The 21,143-nt window shown below is 40.7% G+C and overlaps 1 protein-coding gene across 1 annotated transcript; it reads left to right on the top strand.

The window, feature by feature from the left end:
• Nucleotides 1-6,944: 6,944 nt before the first annotated feature.
• On the top strand, nt 6,945-21,143 carry LOC126998319 (uncharacterized). The gene is made up of 11 exons (XM_050859806.1): nt 6,945-7,545; nt 8,996-9,089; nt 9,549-9,766; nt 10,341-10,514; nt 10,977-11,138; nt 11,714-11,734; nt 17,991-18,075; nt 18,592-18,809; nt 19,677-19,850; nt 20,249-20,410; nt 20,587-21,143. Exons 1-11 carry the CDS (start codon nt 7,489-7,491, stop codon nt 20,614-20,616), a joined length of 1,395 nt encoding a protein of 464 aa, XP_050715763.1. The 5' UTR covers nt 6,945-7,488; the 3' UTR covers nt 20,617-21,143.

Raw genomic sequence — 21,143 nt, 5'->3', positions numbered from 1 at the left:
ATAATGTACAAGAACTGCTGGTGGAAGAAAAACTTTGGAAGTACTTTGGTAAGAAAAAACTGAAAAGACTGGAAATCACAAACAATAATAACATACCTCGCTAGTCTGAAAAAGTTCTTTGCATACGTTTCAAAGAAGAGAAAGGAAACCCCTTTCTCTGAATCTGAGGTCACAGATGCAGAACACCTATGCAACATTATGCCTGGGTGGTCCCGTAGCTATTACAAAATGTGTGAGAGGAAAAAGGTGTAAGAGAAAAGAACAAGAGCAGTTGTTGTTAAATAGTGATAAATTAGATAAATTCTATTCATCAGAAGAATATAAAGGAGCAGTGAAAATAATAGAACAACTTGATGACAAATATGTACCAAAAAGAAATGACATTTCATTGGTAAGGAATATTTTGATATTTATGGGACTAATAAAAAATGCAAAAAGAGGAGGTGTTTTTGCAGAGCTACGGGTCAGTGAATTTCTCCAAAGAGAACGCATTGAAGACCGCGTGGTCATCAGCATTGGAAAACATAAAACAAGTTTCACTCATGATGAAGCAAACCTGGTCCTCACTGAAACTGAAAATTCCTATTATCAGAAGTATTTGAAATTCATGAGATCAAAGATTGAAACTGAGGAAAGTGGGGATTACTTTTTTTTGTCATGGGGAGGGACTCCAACCACAGCCAGCAATGTAAGTAATGGCATTAAGAAATTAGGGATAGCAAGTGGAATAGGGGCATTATTTCCAAATATTTTTAGAAAATCAGCTGCCACCAACATATTCTATCATTGCCCTGAAATGGCAGAAAATGTGGCAACTCATATGGACCATGAGTTTAATACCGCAAAAAAGACATACAGATTGCTCAATAAAAAAAGAGATGCTGTTCCATCCTCTAAAGCTATTGAGGCAGCAAACTATTGTGACCGACCGAGTTATTCTGGCATTCGCATAGAGAAGATAGATGAAGAAAAGCATAATTATGAAGGGAGTAAAAATGAAAATATCAGTGATGAATGTAGTGATTCAGAGAGTGAAACTTCAGAAATGAATAGTCATTCAAGCACAAATTCATTAAATAGAAAATTTTCTCCTTATGAAAACAGATTAATTGAAAAAATATTCATGGATAAAATAAAGAAAGGCGAGAATTTATCATCGAAGAAAGTGCGAAATATACTTGACACAAAAACCCCAAAACTCCTAAATGAGTATGGAGAAAAAAAAATACTGGCTAAAGTGAGGTGGCTGAAATATAGATATAAAGTTAGGAAAAGTAAATGAAAAATAGAATACTGCAAATTTGTGATTTTGAATGTTGTTAATCATCATTAAAATTTTTCAAGTGTGAATTCATACATAGTACTTGTCAAAAGTTTAGGTTGGGTGAGGCAAGGTAGAATATATATGGTTTAAAAATACTAATTTCGATGAATGGTTATATTTGTTTGGACCCGGTAAAATATTGCATCATCACATTCCTAAGCTCTTCTGCTCCAATTTGCCACCATTCATTTTATGTTAACTCAGCTGGGAAATAATAGTACTATTAGAGTAGTTTCTACTAATTTGCTAAATTTTGTTAAAATTTTTGGGAGGGTACAGGTCACGATAAACAACAGCTCTCATTATTGCACCTAACCTAACCTAACCCAAACCTAAACCAAGTACTGAATATCTATGTTTTTCATTTGAAAGGAAATGCTTAATTAGTTAACACTGTCTTTATTTCTCAAGATATATGTTGTCTTTAGCATTCCACACCTGAACTGTATTATTTTATTTTCAAATATAGATTTATGTTCAACTAGTAATGTATATTAAAGGCTTTTGTCTTTTTATTTGCATATATTTTCTTATGATAATGAAATAAGATTGAGAGCAAATTTAGTCTATTGAGAATAGTTTTTTTGTTCTATAAAAATGTTAAAAGGAAATATATACTTTTTTAAAATTGAGGTTTAAGTCAAATTTAAGTTGGAAGTGATACACAATAATAGCTTTTTTGTTACTTTTGTAAAGATCTTAATCTGTGGCATTACAGTTTAAAGGAACCTTTTATGTATTTCTGCATAAGTAAATAGGAAATGGAGGAATCAAAAGTATGTAATTATTTTGCATAGGTAAAGGTACATTATATGTTTTATATGGTATCATTCAGAGTCAGAGGATTGCATTTCATATGATGAAAATTACTATCCAATTAAAATAAAATTTCATTTAGCTTAAGAGGGTGATGTATTTAATTGAAATGAAACTTAGTCTATTGAGAATAGTTTCTTTAAAGGAAAATCCTATTGTATCTTTTATTTTGAATTATATGTCAGTCAAATTTGTTAAAGGGTATTTCCCAAAATAGCTTTTTGTTTCCTCTTGTAAAGATTTCCATAATGTAATAATGGGGCATTTCAGTTTAAGAGAATTCTATATAAGTATTTTTGAATAAGGAAATTTCTCATGTACACAGGAAAACAGAAGTTAAAATGTTATAATTTACCAAAAGTAGGGGTATATTACAAATTTAAATGTTTTTCATTGTGAGTATGTGTGAGAGATTCTCATGTGTTGAATAATCTTCATGTGTTGCAAATTGCCGGAAAAGAAGTTTCAAGTAACTTTATGTAAGTTATTTTTCAAACTTAAGTGGATTCTCAATTACTTATAAAAAAAATCATAAATAAATAAAAAAATAAAAAAATTGGATTATTCACTTTTGTCATCACCTATATTTTTTTCCATAACTTGTTTGTTATAAGCACCCAACATTTGAGCCCCTCATCATTAAATCCTACAGGAATACCAGAAAAAAAAAATACGGTAGTATATTACCTGAGAAACTAGTTTACTAAAAGCCATGAAATAAAGTTTGAGACTGATGAATACAGTTTCCATGAAACACAACCATCCAAAAGGTGTGTATATATATATATATATATATATATATATATATATATATATATATATATATATATATATATATATATATATATATATATATATATATATATATATATATATATATATATATATATATATATATATATATATATATATATATATATATATATATATATATATATATGGTTAAGCGTCGTTGCAGTACTGCAGTCTCATAGCAACTTGCATTGTACATAATATCACTCACAATCCTCGCACTACCTTGCTATGAATAATGAAAACCTGGGCAAATCATTAAAAATATGTTTTGGATACTTGAAAAAAAAGAAAAAAAACATTTTTAATGATTCGACTAAAGTCTCCAAAATGAAAACTAATAAAACTAAAGCTAATCTAACCCTGCGGGCTTGACTAATCTAACCTAACCTAACCCTGCGGGGATGACCAATCTAACCTAACCTAACCTAACGTAACCTGGGTAATTCCGTGCGTGAGCAGTCTTGATCTTAGTCTTGGTTTTGTTTATGTTAGTCAGCCCCGCAGGGTTAGGTTAGCTTCGGTTAGGTTTGGTTTGGTTAGATTAGTCAGCCTGCAGGGTTAGATTAGGTTTGATTTGGTTAGATTAGTTTTTATTTTCATTTGGAGACTGGTTTTCGTTGTAAAATCATTAAAAACGTGTTTTCGATTTTTTTCCAATATCGAAAACATGCTTTTTAATGGTTTGCCCAAGAAAAAGTCCAAAATGACAACCACATTTTTAAAACAAAATTAATCATGGTCTGTCAAGAAAAACGTCCGCAGTACTGCAACGAAGTTTTACCATATATATATATATATATATATATATATATATATATATATATATATATATATATATATATATATATATATATATATATATATATATACGTATATATATTTATATTTATTTATATATATGCGTAGAGAGAGAGAGAGAGAGAGAGAGAGAGAGAGAGAGAGAGAGAGGAGAGAGAGAGAGAGAGAGAGAGAGAGATTTACATAGATTTACATAGAAAACCAGACCACACAGACCCCATGGTCCAGACTAGGTGGCCTGTCCTTAAACCTAAGTGATTCTACGTTAATCAGATGGCTCCAAAACATTGCAGTTCTACTCTAATTAATATTAAGTTCAAGGAAGTGACGGTCAAGCTTATTTTTAAAGAGAGAGAGAGAAACAAAGTAAAGAATCCCACTCAAATCCCTGTGGCAGTAAGTAATATGGAGAGCCATTATTTTCCTCCTGAAGTCAGCAGATGGTAAGGTTACGTAACACACAGGCTGTTTTTAATTACCAGTGCTTATAGAAAACGGGTTTTAAGTAGGACAAAGGCAAAACATTAATCATGTTTTTTTTTCTTTACAGTATGTTATAAACTGTTAAGTTAGGTTAGGTTAGTTTTTTTATCAAAATAACATTTTTCTATGCTTCTAAATATAATTCATGATTTTTGTTAAGTATTTTTCATCAAATATGGCTAAAATTTGGAAAATGAGAAGATTGTTTAAAAAGCTTCAGTATGAAAATATATCTGTGATTTGAAAGTTTAAAGGCGGTATCTATAATACTTTTTTATATGGCCAGTCAAAGTTGAAAAAACGGTTCCAAAGCGCAGCAATTTCTCGTGTTTCAGGCGATTTATTCCTTTAAAATAATTAGTAGTGCATTTAAAGACACGAGACTTGTCTCTTTAGTAGTTGCCACGTATGCTATAAAATAACTTTACACAGCAGTCCAAAGTGAAGTAGTTTTTCACCAGCGATGAATGTATGTTTTGATGGTTTTGTTGTGTTACAGAAGCGCACCATAAAACTACTATCCGATTTTTAACTAAAAAACCATTGTAACTACCGAGCCAAAACTTTAGAATATTAAATAATTTTACATTATCCTTGTTGTGGTGAAAAATCAGCTCATTTGGTTTTGCAGTATTAAAGTTATTCGCGTTTCAAAAAACATAGGAAGTTTGTGCGAAGAGTAAGAACACTAGTCTAAGAAGGTCATAGCAAAGTCACTGCAGTTTTTGGTCCAATTTTTTGGTCCAAATTTGTTGTTCTTTCCTGTTCATATCTAAGAGTTATCGTATTTTGTTGTTGATTTAGGGTGAATATCTGTTCACCCACGCCGTGAACAACATTGATTTATCATAGAGACTACTGAACAACAACTTAGGCGCTTTGGAACCCAAATCTTGCCCTTATTGTTCAGTATCTCTTTTTCAAATGAGCAAAAAATTGCCAAGCTGCTATAAAAAGATGATTTTGGCCAACGTCAATAATATATATGAAAATGAGCAAGTGTGAGGCATTCCCTGGCATTATATTGGCGATACTAGAATTTCTGTTGTTTGGGGTCCCATAGCGCTTGTTGATCAATATCCTGTTGTTGTTGTTGTTGTTGTTGTTGTTGTTGTTGTTGTTGTTGTTGTTGTTGTTGTTGTTGTTGTTGTTGTTGTTGTTGTTGTTGTTGTTGTTGTTGTTGTTGTTGACGACGACGACGGCGACTTCATGCGCATACGTTGATCCGTCACTTTGGAATTTCCACTAATTCAGCCTGGACGTACATGCATAAATACATACATATACGCTGACTGGACACATAGATGACTATTACTTCAAACGTCATTACTATAAAAACGTTTTCGTCATTTAATTTCTTCACGCCTCATACACTGATTGAATGACAGTTTTTTGTTGCAAGTAAACAACAAAGGAGAAGGGAGGAGCATGCCATCCCAACCCCCAGGCAGTACACTATACAACTAAGGATACATGTGGAAGTAGCACCAGGAAACTAAAAAGATACAATGGTAGGGGACATACAGAGGAATCAGGTCTCGCCTTAAAGTATATACGTACCTGCTGATTTGACAGTTAGAATATTAGCAACACCACAATCAACGGAAGAACATCTCGTGGCATACAGAAACAAACGCATATCGTCACCCTCATAAAATAATCGCCTAAGTCATTTTTCAGCGATTTCCAGGTTTTTGTCTCCATAAATTTTCCAACATGTGACGCCCATTTTTGTACAGTTGTCTTCGTCATTGAGGGTTTGAGTGATCTAGATTGGCCTTTTCATTTCTGCCCAAATCTTAAGCCAAATGAGATAATGACAGTTCTTTTCTGATTTCCTGAAAAGTAGAAAATAATGACTTGGCCGGTTTGTTTATGAAGGTGACGATATACTTTAACATTCAGGAGTGTTATAATATAAGGATTTCGGAGAACGCGGAGAGAAGAGGATTGACAACCATTTGGATGCGGAAATAAGTAAATCTTACAACACTTGATGCAATAGTTTACCAGCGTGCTTCTCTCTCTCTCTCTCTCTCTCTCTCTCTCTCTCTCTCTCTCTCTCTCTCTTTTTCAAAATATATTATGACAGAGGTCGAGAGAGCTAGAGAGATAATCGGTATGACACTTTCCATTACTCCCATGAAACAATGCCGGAGTTACCGCTGTCAACCTCAAATACCCGCTCAAACTTGGGGGTGCGAAGCTGCAGGCCGTCACTAAAATACTCCTGCTGCCAAGGCAGCCTTGACACAAACGACCGTGGTGGCCTGAAGCACTTAACGATATCCTTCGTGTTCTTGAATGGCAACATTTACAACATCTACTTCTCTGCTGGCAATACCTCGCCGATTAAGTATGTGAGGCGTGTCAAGCTGCGTAACGTAGTTAATTAAGTCGGTCATGTATTAAAGGCTAGACGGACGGGCAAAATATGCACACAGTAATGGAAGTGGGAAGTCCCACAGAAGGAAGAGTCTGGCATGTGTCTCAGCAGCGAGGGAGGAGTGAGGCGTGTGGGCCTGGCGAGAACGAAAGGTCAGCAGGGATAGACTATAGCGTACTGGCTCCGGATAAAAGTGTTCCGTAATCTGGACTTCTCTGTTGATTAGGCACCTGACGAGGACATCCTGTATACTCGCGATCGTAAGTAAACAAACAGTGCCTCGTTGAAGCTGCCACCGTCCCCAGGCGTCACAAGGATCGACGTGTTTTTACAAAGTGGTGACATAAGTTGGCATTCTCGATGTGCATAAATATTTTACGCTGGACCTGCAAAAGTACTACGCTGTTTTCTTATTGCCATTGTAACATAAGAAGGCTTTCAGTGTGTGTGTGTGTGTGTGTGTGTGTGTGTGTTTATTCCCTCACGTTCTGATCATGTGCTGGACCCGTGATCGCCAGCCAGTTGGTCTACTCTTCCGGAAAAAAAACTTTTATGAGTTTTGAAGGACCGATCAAAGGGTAGATACTGTCAGAACCTCACTCCCCCTCCCCCTTCCTCAAAGGGGGAAACTAATAGCTTCTGACAGCAAAAAAAAATATTTAGTGGCCGGAACACGACTCGAACCTCAACCTGTCGGGCTAAAAATTTTCCTTGTGTGTGTGTGTGTGTGTGTGTCCTTCTGATAAGGACTCGCTGTGCATCGGCCTATCTGTGTTTCACTTCCTGTGGGTTGTCACTCAAGCTTGGCTGTCAGATGATGTCAATGGCTTCAGTGTGTAGTTCATACTGTCGCTGTTGTAATGTGTTGTAATCTGTGAATTCGGTTATGACAAATGGAACATCACAGTGTTATGCCACAGTCAGCACTGCGCCGTCCACAAAGGTACAGGGCATAGAGCATGGACACACAATTGAGGTGATTCATACCTTACAGTAACGGCGTTGATCACAATTAAAATGGTAAATGTTCCTACGAGGTGTTGCCTCTACCTTGAGAAAGCACGCTGCGTCAGCTGAGGTAAACCAACGATTTGATACATTTCGGTACGCTTCGGTGTTTTTACGGTCCCTGTACGGCCCATCATGTTATTTTCCTTATGAGATACAACATGGGCACGTGGCACACCTCCCAGAGGTCAATCCTGCACAAAGGGTTTTTCTGTACGAAACAACACGGAGTGAAGGTGACCAAGGGGACGCCCACGTAACTCATGGTTGCGGCAAGTCGACCGAGCCTACCAGGATGGCCATTGGATGTAAAGGGAAGTTGCATGGGAGCTTGATCAGCGAGACCGTCGGGGGAGGAGGAAGCGGGTGAGTGAAGCGATGCATCCCCGTGCGTATGCTCCTCCCTTTGATTATTATTATTATTATTTTTTTTTTTACGTTGTTGCCTATTGCGCCGGTAGGCATCTTCCCGGTGGGGCCTGATGGTCGGCCCAAGGCTTCTTCCAGGTGGGGCCTGATGGTCGGCCCAGCCCGTTGTGGCGCAGGCGAGTGTTTATAGTGGCGCCATCTTGCATTGGCTCATGCTGCCCCCCGGAACTCGTACTTGATTCGCTTGGACGGCTTCCTCTAGAGTCCGGGTTGATGGGTGGTCTTCAAGACAGCATGTGGGTAGTTTTAAGCCACTCGGCGGTGACCGAAAAATCCGAGTGGTAGCGTGAGGATTCGAACCCGCGTCGTCCATCACGCGGCGAATGTGGGTCCAGTACGCTATCACTTCGGCCACCGCCTACCCATAGTTAGTAGCTATTACCTGAGATCTCGTAAAGTTGAAGTGGTTTCATAAGTCTGCCATTCCGAAAGTTTAAGTGATGGTCGCTATATTACTCGACATTTCGCTACGTGACATTTCGGTGGTTAATGTGACTCTCTTGTTCGTCCCTCTGTGAACACGCATCAGCCGGGCAGTGTAAAATGATCCGCCTTATCAATCCCCATCCCTTAATGACGGTTTACATTGCCGCTCGTACATATTCTGTTGCGGCTACTATTGCTGCTTCTGTGAACTCGATCATTCCTCTACCCCCTATCCTCTGAGCGACACATTTTTATCTGCACAGCTTCATCTCGGTGCTGAACAAGTTGTCTTCACTCCTGTGTAACGCCTCACTTATGTTGAGTCTTTTCATGTTATGCCTTATTTTCTTGGTTCCGAGGGAGGGACTCATCAAGTTCTACGTGGACACAATATTTCTCGATCATTTCGCTACGTGACATTTTGGAGGTTGATGTGACTCTTGTTCGTCTCTAAAAGAGAGAGAGAGAGAGAGAGAGAGAGAGAGAGAGAGAGAGAGTGTGTAAGAACTGTCGTGTGTTCTTCCCCTCAGATGACGCACAGACCCTACGCGGTGCCCGTCGGCCTGGAGTACCTGGCGCAGCTCGACCAGGTGTTGGTGAAGCAGGTCCTCGAGGTTTTTGAGAGTGAGTCGTTCTTGTTGTTGTTTTTACATTATCATCATTATTATTATTGTTTTTATCACTATTATTGTTTTTATCATTACTTTTATTATTATAACAGCAAGTAATTATAGTAGTAGTAGTAGTAGTAGTAGTAGTAGTAGTAGTAGTAGTAGTAGTAGTAGTAGTAGAAGTGATAAAAGTAATAGTAGCATCAGCAGCAACAGGAGTAATGTATTATTTTACGGGAAAATATACACCCTGCAGTTCAAGGCCTACGAAAACCTCAGTACTATCAATGACTAAGCTATCAGATTTCTAATCTAGTCTCTCTCTCTCTCTCTCTCTCTCTCTCTCTCTCTCTCTCTCTCCACACACACACATAATGATAATCTCACGATAGTTACAGAAGTTTCCTTAGTATTAATTGATTTAGCGGGCTGTTACCAGGCTAATAATACTAACCTAATCTTTGGTCGACAGTCTTCTCGGGCTGCGAAATGGACAACAAGTACATACTGAAAAACTCCATGGGCCAAGAGTTCATAACTGCGCGGGAGGACAACGACTGTTGCACCCGCCAGTGTTGCGGCCCGTTGCGACCTTTTGAGATGGGCCTCTATGACAACAACGGGCGGGAGGTGATCCATCTGTCCCGCCCGCTGGCTTGTACCAGCTGCTGCTTCCCTTGCTGTCTTCAGGTGGGTGGCTGTGGGATTGATTGATGCTCTTGCTGTCTTCAAGTGCAACTCTCACCAGTAATAGCTTTCAACTGCAGTATTGTTATATCTTTCTATCTATTCATCTATCTATCTATCTATGTGTGTGTATTGATATACAAGGTTTAGTATCGTCAGCCAGCGGCGGGACATGAACTTCGGGTCCCGCGCTCACCCCTTCAGACGCTGTCGTCCTCAGTCATTTCTGTGTAAACTGTAAGTCTTTTCCTCTTAACCGGCACATGTAAACTTTGTAGTCGTGTTAAGTCAAACAATCTGCAACACCTTTCAGCACGGCTGTGCACGCGGACCTGAGTGAGGACAGCAGGGTCGCCTCCCTTGCCATCGCTTGCTGACCTCTGTGTGAATGTGTTGCTGCTCATGTTTCTCTCAGTTTTACCTCCTTAGAATATTATAATATATATGGAACCAAATCTAGTCGAAATTTGGAGCCGAAACTAATATACCTACAAAATTTAATGAAATTTTATAGATTGCTTGCTTGACTAATTGACTGATTAACTTCTATCGTGCTTGTGTTTCGTCCTATCTTCAGAGCATGGAGGTGTTCAGCCCGCCCGGCTCACTGATCGGCACCATTCACCAGGAGTGGAGTGTCTGCACTCCGTTTGCCGGGATGTTCACCGTCAGGAACTCCGGCGGGGACGCTGTTCTCAGGATCGAAGGCCCCGTCTGTCCCTTCAGCTGTGGCGGTGACGTGAAGTTCAAGGTGACTAGTGGCAGTAGGCGCTCTCTCTTTCTCTTATTTACTCGCTGCAACAAAGTGACAGCTAAAATAAATCTGAAGTTTTTGCACTAATCACAGGCAGTGGCTGAGTGGTCAACGTGCTGGCGCGGCATCCATAAGGACACAGGTTCGAGTCCCGCTCGCCTCTACAAGCTGCCAAATTTTCAGTCATTGCCAAGTGGCCTGAGACAACCCACATGCTGCCCTGAAGACCACCCATCAACCCGGACTCTAAATTCTCTCTAAAAGGGGATCGAAAATGAGCCAAGCAAGATGACGCCACTATAAACACTTTTCTGCTCCAAAACGGGCTAGGGCCGACCACCTGCCGCTACCAAGAAAGTTTACCGGCAACATAGGAAAAACAAAACAAAAACCTAACGATGCCTCTGAAAGCTGCCATACTTTATCTTGAACGAAATACCAGTTTGTCTCCATTGCCAGGTGCTGAGCGAAGACAGCTCTGAGGAGGTGGCCAGGATCTACAAGCAGTGGCGGGGGCTGTGTGCCGAGGCCCTCACCGACGCTGATAACTTCGTCCTCTCCTTCCCGATGGACATGGAGGTTCGCACGAAGTCCCTGCTCCTCGGTGCGCTCTTCCTTATCGTGAGTGATACCTTCTTATAGAATATTTGCTTTCCACATTTTTTATAACACTTCGCACTATTTAATTTGTATCTTAGTATGTATAGCCAGTGTACTACAATGTTGTCTGTCAGTCTTGAACAATCAGCTTTTCTCATATTAGCAGTTGCATGCCTTCTTCTTCTTCTTCTTCTTCTTCTTTTTCTTCTTCTTCTTCTTCTTCTTCTTTTTCTTCTTCTTCTTTTTCTTCTTCTTCTTCTTCTTCTTCTTCTTCTTATTATTATTATTCTTATTCTTCTTATTCTTCTCATTCTCATTATTTCTATTCCTATTTTCACTTTTATTCATATTATTGAGATCCATGAAAGGGCATCAAGGGAAAGAATGATATAGACATAAACAGAATCCCCTCGATGAGCGTAGGCATGGATACGAAAACTAAGAGACAGTGCCAGTCAGGTAAGAAGATGAAAAAAAAGGGAGGAAGGGGAGGGAGGAGGACTAAAACAACCCCTAATGAGCTAACAGTTAGGCGAATGTTGACTTTTGCTAACCATGAAACGAATAGCGCCGAGTAAAATCTTAATTATTTTCAGGATTTCGTATACTTCGAGCGAAAAAAATAACGAAGTATCATCCCCACAACTTACCTTCGAAGTACCAAGACATGTACGCTGGTATGGATAAGGAAGGAGGACCCATGCACAACAATCAACGCAGAACGAGTCAAGTTAACCCCGTGAAACCACATACAGGAATAGAAGATTATACAACTGACCGCTTGACCTTCACATCCCGGGTCTTAATTAACAGAGCCATTGCAAAGGAGAGCTTGGCCAGCTTCATCACAGGCGCTACGTTGTTACCAAAGAAAAGAAAAGAGCTGCACGAAGTTCAAATTGATGCTGATAGTGTTTTTTCTAATGCTCTGGGTACTTCTTCGAGATCCTGACGAGACTTAAAGCACTAAAATAAAAAAAAGATCCCAACAACATTACTTTAGACCGTCAATTTGAATTTCACGTGACTCGTTTGGTAATGACACGGCCAAACTATTCTGTGGCTCTGGGTCTCAAAAATCAGCTGTTCACTTCCTGCCTTCTCCGTCCATGAATCTACTTAACGTCCACTGAAAACACAGAAACACATTTTCCATAAGTACATACATGGCTGCTTGATAATTATGTACTGTTTCTCCACTACTGTTTTTGTTGATCAGCTTTGTCCTTACCGTCACGCCACAGCATACGAAGGTAGATCTTAAGACTTTCAGAATTAGCACGGTTTGAAAAAAATAAGATGGTGTATTATATGTGAAACGAGTGTCTTTTCTGACCGTGCAAGTGTGTGTGTGTGTGTTACTGTAGCATTCCTGATTCCACTTGCCTGGGTGGTTGTGTATCGACGTGTAACATTTATAGTGACTGCCATATTCTCAGTGTCAAACGTTTTCTTCTTCTTAGCCTTATTGTTCCGCGTTTTTGTGTTTTGTCTTCATATGTATTTGCCCTTGAGCTGCAAAGAAAAAGGTGAGCTTGGGCCAGCGTTCATGACAGCCTTTAACTTTGTTCGTATATGATCGCTGTTTTGGGAACTTGGATTTTTTTAGCCCAGTCAGAGGGGTATGATCTCAAAGTTTCCTTCTTGTATTTTAGAGTGTGCCAAAAAATACCAGCAACGTCATCTTCACTTTCTAATACATTCAAGACCAGTGTGACGTAAATAACATTGTGATATCGTGCAGAGAAAGATTTTAGATATTTTTGTAGCAGTGTTTATATTTCGAATAAAAGAAATTTGTTTGCTTCAAGAAATTATTTTAGTATTATCACATTACAGATTCATAGAACTAGAAAGGCACAGCAAACACGCCATTTTTATATGATGACGTGTTATTGTTTGATGGTATAAGATGGTATTCCCATGAGCAAGAGACTAATTGTATCTTTATTCTTTAAGACATATTTATTTCCATAATTTTTTTGACACTGGCGGCCATACTCACTCGTCGGCAATTGTTGGACGTTCAGGAACTACAGTTTGTTTTATGGTGTGTTGCTATTATGATTTCACCCAATTTGACAACGAAACGAATTGGGTCCATTGAGAGAGCATGGCCGCTACCGTGTGTGTGTGTAAGTAAGTAAATGTTTATTGCCATTACATTACAGGAACACAATGTTAGGTATTTAATACATTTCAAAGTAGCATTGGCTAAGTCTGTCAAGCCGAAGCTTCCCGACAGACTTTATTTTTCTTTATATTTTTTAAGGTTACAGTACGAACCTACCTAATTATATATAAAGATAATATATACATACAGTACAGAATACAATTACCCCAAACTATTTTGAACACTGAGCAGATGACTTTTTAATGATTTCTTAAATAAAGTAAAGTTAACCACTGTGTAAAAGTTGCTTGATTTCTATTGGCAAAGAATTCCACATATGAGGTCCTGAGCGTAACACGCTGTTTCTGAAAAGAACTGTTCTGAACTGTGGGCAAATAAGGTTAACATTATTTGTGCGAATGTTCTGCAATGTGCTTACAATACGAAAATGTTGATTTCCATGGAACCGTGCAAGGGATTTATACAAAAATAATAATAAAAAGTATATATGAATACTATTAAAATTAAGAAATTTGTGTGTAGAAAATAAATTATGCGTAGACTCAAATTTGTTCATATAAAACATACCTGTGTGTGTGTGTGTGTGTGTGTGTGTGTGTGTGTGTGTGTGACATGGTTTGTGCAGTCTACCCATGTGTTCATCCTCCCTTTCGGGTTGGTCGATACATGGGTAACTGTGGAAAATCGGAGAGGGCATAAATAGCCCCGTATGTCAAACTGAACTGCCCAGGGGAAACTGGTTATTATCCTCCACAGGTTAAAGGGCCACTGAGCCGAAGGTGATCACGGAGGCAACGCGCCGCTAATTGTCATTATCCCTTGCCATCATCTTTGGTTGGCGTGGTTATGTGTCAAGCTTCGCGAAATATTAAGGCTTCTGGACACGTTCGCGTTCTTTTGAGTTATATTTTAGTGTATATTAATGTGCTGAAAATATGACTGAGATCGATTGTAATACTTGTGCCACCAGCAGCCAGATGTTCTCCATTGTCTATATCACACGCTCACGCGTCGACAACTACATTGATGGAAACATGGCACACAGTTTATATTACCTTCTAGCCAGGCTCTCCTCGGCTACACAGTTTCTGGTACAAGCCAGACTCTGTTCCCTTTTAGACAGACTTTCCTCAGCTGCACAATATTTCTGGTACAAGCCAAGGTATGTTCCCTTTTACCCAGGCTTTTCTCAGCTGTACAATGTTTCTGGTACAAGCCAAATTCTGATCCCTTTAAGACAGTTTCTGCAGCTGTACAATGTTTCTGGTACAAGCCAAATTCTGATCCCTCTAAGACAGTTTCCGCAGCTGTGCAATGTTTCCAGAACAAGCCAAATTCTTCCCTTTTAGACAGACTTTCCACAGCTGCACATAGTTTCTAGTAGAAGCAAGAATATATCGAAGTATATAACAATCGAAGGATATGGCATTTTAACTGAGGGCGTTGGCCAAGGTCTCAGTGGCGGTCGGCGGGTCTGAGAAACTGATAATCAGCCTCGCCCGTCATGCCGCCAGTAGCTAGTTTGACGGCGAGGGTGAAAGTGTACCGTTCTATCGGTGTCTGTCAGGAGAGAAGAGAGAAGCCGGGAACTTGCTTATCCTACAAATACTGCTTCTTGTTGAACTGTGGTCGTGAATAGCCTGTTGGAGCTGCGGGGTTAAGTACAGAAGAGGGGCAGAGGTGTGGCTTTTATCGCGGGCAGAGAGGGGAAGAGTTTTGTTACTATATTTCAGGACATCTCGGAGCCTAAACCTTCACGCACAGCACCACGGTAACTATGATGACTATTTTTTCCTCATGTTACTGAAAATCTACACTTTAATTTTTTTGTATTCCAGTGGCAACGCACAACGCCTAATGTTTTTTTTCCAGGGCCATACTCACAACATACCTATTCTTTTAACCTCTAGAGAGAAAGGAAAATATGAATACAGTACGTAGTAAAGTTAGGGGCATACGCTATATCTGCGCGTGACCTCTGTGCTCATTTCCGTCTTTTCATTATATTTTTCCCTCTCACTAAGCCTAAGCCATGAATTGGGAAGCCTTAGGAGTCACCCATAGCATGAACTGGTGGTGATAAGAACATGGGTCGCCTTAGAGCTTGTACAAGACTAGTAAAGGAAGCAGGCCACGCGCATAAACAAATGAAAACAAAGAGGGCCGATTGAGGAGTGAGTGTCTTGGGTCGATGAAAAGAGGAGAGTACGGGGAGACAGTCGAAGTGTTTGGGGCTGTAATTGTGGTGTCATGGGAACCGGGCGCCTTATCTTCCCTCCCAGTGTTGCGTAAGACAGTAGCTACCTAGTGTTAGTATGGGTGTCTGCGCAGGGCCAAAGATGTGGAGATAAACAATGTCATGCACTCAGTAAGGAAGAGTACTCGAATATGCCTTTTTTTTTTTTATCAGATCAGCGTTATCACAGACATAGATAAAGCAGGTAAGCTATCACACCATTGCATCAACGTCAAAAGTGCGGCAACATGGCACCAAATTTCCCTTAATGCAGAAGGTCAGTACTCAGAACCACGTGTGTTTTGCATCAACGTGTTTTGAGTGCCTGGACATATAGGGCCATATTTGACAAGGCTTTCGTAAGAGTTCTGGGCTACAGAATTAATTTTATGACCCTTCTGGTAGTATGACCCTCCCTCTGTACCATGAAACTTAAAAAAAATATTCATTAAAACCCGATTGACCTTCTTTTTGGCCTTTGAAAATATTTGATGTGAGAGGCGGAAGCGTCCGAAAATACCAACTTAAAACATTTACGCAGCATCAGTGGTTTGAACGGCCTCGCGCGTGAAGCCTTGGCGTGCCTCTACAGGGTGGTATTCTTAGACGCTCCCTCCTCTCACAACAAACATTTCCAAATGCCACAAAGGTTATTAGAAAGGTTCCTATGAGTGTTTTTTCACGTTCATGGTACAGGAGCTTTGTCATATTACCACCAGGGTCATAAATCTACCCATGGAAATACCCACAACTCCTACGAAAGCCTGATCAAATGTGGGTGTATGAGCCTTGAAACGTTTGACTTCTGTACCAAAGGAAGAACCTGTGTGGTGCGCGGAAATAGTAAGACGGTAACGATTTCGGGCCAGTGTTCATACAGACTTGCCCTCCCGCACTTCACCCCTGCAGCAACGGGCGATTCGTACCATCCGCTGACAGGCAGTAGCTCTTGAAGGACGATCTCGTCAACACGGCCAGCGTAAGTTGATAGCTCTGTCTTCCTTGCTGTGGACTTTATTTACCTTCACTGTACAGGGTTTTAGTGACATTCCTTACCATACAAAGTTACTCCATATGGCAAGTGAAGTAACAAGGGCATCTAAATGTTGTTACTCCTGATTGCAACGATGATAATGACGTTAGAATATTAGAATTGAAACCTATTCCTTCGCTCTCTATAGACTCAGGCCTTTCACCTTTGTTATTTACCTCCTCTGTCATGTAAGACCGACTCAATCCCCTTCAGTCCATATTCGACGTGGCCCTATGTCAATGATAAGATAACGGCAATAAGGTTACAACTCCTGGGATGGATAAGGCGCGGGCTGTGACGCCTTGACGTGGCTTGGGCGAGTCCCAACACTACCGGACACCGCAAACAAAACCATCGACCCACGACGCCATACAAACGGAGGCGGATCAATAGCCTTCCCATCACCCCTTGTGGCCTAGTGTTCCCTTGTTTTCTCTTGTTCACTTATTCGTACGCACCGATCCAATTAATACCCCACTTGAGAGAGTGAAGAAAGACTGAACAAAATTAAGCAGGTATAAAAGATAAATAAACACCGTTACCAATGGGAATGGTGCGTACGTAAAGGCAAATATACCCTAACTACGGTAAAAAAAGAGGGTAAGTGATGAAGAGGGACGGAGTGATAAAGATCCGCACAACACTTCATTAATTAATCAAGGGGAGCGTGCGTCAAGGAGAGGTGGGGGCGTGTTGCCGCACCCACCCATGACCGCTGTTCCCGGGGCCCCTCTAGTAAGTCACCGTGCAGGCCCCGTCTCATTCCAAGTAACCCGCGGCAGGATCCATCGACATGCTCAAGCCACGAGCTTTGTGGACGCCCGCTTGGCCTCCTCCACACAGGACTGTCTCTTACTGATACAACCCGGTGAGGAGGGTCGGGCTAGACTATGAGGGTATCAGGCTTCAGTTTAGTCACACAAAGTCGTGAAGCCGTAAAATCATTGCAGCGAATAGACCAACGGTCCTTCCAAAAAACCCACGTAGTCGCAGGAGATCCCAGAGTGCCTCGCGATGCACTGAATAAAACGCCTTCTTGAGATAGACATGGGCTGCAAGCATCCTCTATCGAAGCTAACGTCGGGGCTCCACCAGTGCGAGGATAGCTACAGTTAGATGTCGACATATCAAACGTGAACGGTGACTGCTCAGGTTTTTAAACACAAACAGTTGGCTGCGAATTTGCATGATGAGTAGATAGGAAAGCACCTTGCCTGGCACACTGAGGAAAGTAATACCGCGGTAGTCGTTGCAGTCCAATTTGCCGTTCCTTTCTCTTTCCAGACACGGACTACCTGCCGCCTCTTCTTTTTTTCTCCCTTGTTGTATAACTTTTGGTTCGTTCTTTTATGTAATTTGATCTGCCTCCTCTTTTAAATATGGCCATCTGTCCATTATTTTTGATGCAACTCTTGGTCTTCAATATTTTACCGCACAGAGGAGAAAGGTAACGGCTTGTCTCCCCCTCAGATGGAGTACATGGTGCCGCCCGGCCTGGAGTACTTGACGCAGCTCGACCAGGTGTTGGTAAAGCAGGTCATCGAGGTGTTCGAGAGTGAGTAGAGTCGCTGTCTCCTTTGTTTTCTTTGCCTTGTTGATTTGTTTTTGGTTTGGTGATATGTTAAAGGGGATATCTTATCAATTTATTTATCAATCAATTTCTTTATCTAATCACCTATTATAAGGGAAAAGGTGACGCTTAAAGGGCACAGAAAGGCCACCATTGATTACTTTATTGTATCCCTTCGTTTTCTCCCTCTGTCTTTGTTCAGTTTTATTTCCCTCTTCCTTGCAATAATATTCACATTTTCTGCCATAGAATTTTTATTTAATTATTTATTTTACTTAAAAGTGAGAATTCCTGGTGCCAACAATTCCCTGGACGCCTGGCTTCCTTGACAGTATTACCAGAAGAAAAAATAATGTGAAATGAACAAACACACACTGAAGAAATCACAGCAACTTAAGCTCATAACAATCTATATGCAAGTTTTCTTATGAAGGTACATTAATAATTAGTTTGGAGGACCTGATGGATTTCACCTTAACGCCATGTTGGCTTGCTCTACAGTCTTCTCGGGCTGCGAAATGAACAACAAGTACACGCTGAAGAACTCGGTGGGGCAGGAGTTCATGATGGCGAGGGAGGATACGAACTGTTGCACCCGCCAGTGTTGCGGCCCCATACGATGCTTTGAAATGGGCTTCTTTGACAACAATGGGCAGGAAGTGATGCATCTGTCCCGCCCGCTGGCCTGTGCTTCCTGCTGCTTCCCTTGCTGTCTTCAGGTGCGTGGGTGACTCCTGGTTGTTTGCACCTATACCTATGTACGGTGGCTACCAAACGTTGTGGCAGATCGAAAACGTTGGCACGCTGAAAAATATCCCAAAGATTTCTATCCCCTTGACTATGGATTTCCTACAGTCAGACCTCACCAAGCTACAGAAATGGAACAAAAAGTGTCTGCTACAATTCAGTGAAGAAAAATGTAAAGTCCTGCACCTTAGGAGTGGAAATCCAGCATACCAATACCACATGGGAAACACTCCTCTATCCACCACAGAGGCAGAGAAAGACCTGGGACTATGTATATAACCAGGCTACCATTGAAGGCCAAATCCGTGCCATTCGCAGCGGACGGGTTAAAGTAATATTAAACTGTGTTACTTACCTGGATCCTACAACCTGAGTGTTTGATCTTTTCGTTAGGAACACACCAAACCACCATTTGACGCCTTTTCTCGCGTGACAGTGAGCTCCATCCTGTATGAAACTTTTAGTCTGACATGAATGTAGTTTTATAGATTATCATGCGAAATGTGAAGACATATATATTCATTTTCCTATCCTTTTCTTGTTATCTATTCTCTCTTGACTCCATCACCATATTAATCTATCTTTGTTCCAACTATCTCTTCTCTCTTGCCCCATCACTATATTAATCTATCTTTTTTCCAACTATCTATTCTCTCTCGACTCCATCACCATATTTATCTTTCTTTTTTCCAACTATCTATTCTCCCTCGTCCCCAGCACCATATGGATCTATACATCATTTTTCCTACTATCTACTACATCTCTTGCCCCCGTCACCATATACATCTATCAATCTTTTTCCTACTATATTTTTTCTCCTACCGCCATCGCCCACCCAGAGCATGGAGGTGTTCAGCCCGCCCGGCACCTTGCTCGGCAGCATTCACCAGGAGTGGAGCTTCTGTACGCCGTTTGCCGGGAAGTTCACCATTAAGAACGCTGGCGGGGACGCTGTGTTCAGGATCGAAGGCCCCGTCTGTCCCTGCAGCTGTGGCGGCGACGTGGATTTCAAGGTGACTATACTTTTTTTTTTGTTCTGCATTTTGGGTTTGCATTATTTACATCAATCATTTTAGGTAGGTCAGATTTAGATACCTCTCCACCCGAAATTGACATGTCTTCAAGCCTCTCCTTTTGTTTTCTTTCTTTTTGTTGTTGCTTTTGTTTTTTGCCTTTGAGCTGCCTCCCTTGCTGCAAAAAAAGTCGTAAACCTGCACCCTTAACCATATACCAGAGAAGAGATACCGATATCAATCAAAAATAATTGTGTCCCGCCCCTTGGATTGGTTTTCTGGCACCGCGTGAGGCGAGTAACCGAAGAGTGGAAACCCCACTATACCACCTCTCAGTATGCCTTCAGAAAACGGCTATACTTAACAATAAACTTCTATTGCTACGGGTCCTTGTCCAGGTGCTGAGTGAAGACAACTCCGTTGAGGTGGGCAAGATCTACAAGCAGTGGCGGGGGCTGTGTGCCGAGGCCCTCACGGACACGGACAACTTCGGCCTCTCCTTCCCGATGGACATGGAGGTGCGCATGAAGGCTCTGCTCCTCGGTGCGCTCTTCCTTGTCGTGAGTATCGTGTTATTTTCAGTTAGTTTTGCGGTTAAGTTACTTTCCTACACATTATCATTTGACTATAATTTGGCATGTCTCCGTATAGTTATTGTGCCTACATTGCTACTCGTATTTGAAGCTGAATACCTCAAAAAAGCGCGACAAATGTATAGCACCGTTGATGTTTCCAGGATTTTATATACTTCGAGAACAGCAAGTGATCATGGTAACCTCAAGTATAAGAAGCTACTAAGATTTGCTGGCTGGCGTGAAGGGGAGAGGGCGACCCGCTACACATGGCAGACAGGTCATGTCAATACACAAGAATACACAAGGGCAGTAGAGTTACAAGAATACAAGCTATTTTGTCACCTGCTCCCCCCCTGTCCATAAATATAGTTATCTAACCTCCTCATGAAACTTTTGAAAAATTACCGTAACTACATGACAATTTATATATTCCATTCATCTGTTGCAGAATTTAACAACAACTGATCTTTCCATATTTCTTTCCCGAGCTTGTATTTATCTAACTTGTACTCACTACTATACGGGGCCTCACTTCTTTTCACTCCATGTTAATCTTTATATATTTTCTCTTTCTGTGTACTGTATTTATGATTATATACTTTACTGGACTCTAAAAATGTGCCTTGGCGTCTATCACGACTGAAATAGTTGTATGTATGATCGCAATCCCCTTACAGTGCATGTATGTGGCTAAATATGAAATACATGAGACAACCCA

The sequence above is a fragment of the Eriocheir sinensis genome, chromosome 14 (assembly GCF_024679095.1).
Source record: "Eriocheir sinensis breed Jianghai 21 chromosome 14, ASM2467909v1, whole genome shotgun sequence".
Classification (NCBI taxonomy): domain Eukaryota; kingdom Metazoa; phylum Arthropoda; class Malacostraca; order Decapoda; family Varunidae; genus Eriocheir; species Eriocheir sinensis.
This window is presented reverse-complemented; position numbering and strand designations above follow the sequence as displayed.

What these genes read in the sequence shown, in the direction of transcription:
- LOC126998319 (XM_050859806.1), top strand. Translation starts at nt 7,489, where the DNA reads ATGACAAATGGAACATCACAGTGTTATGCCACAGTCAGCACTGCGCCG. An exon ending in GGTCATCGAGGTGTTCGAGA is followed by an intron (nt 18,076 to 18,591) that starts GTGAGTAGAGTC and finishes CTTGCTCTACAG; the next exon opens with TCTTCTCGGGCTGCGAAATG. An exon ending in TCGGTGCGCTCTTCCTTGTC is followed by an intron (nt 20,411 to 20,586) that starts GTGAGTATCGTG and finishes TGATGTTTCCAG; the next exon opens with GATTTTATATACTTCGAGAA.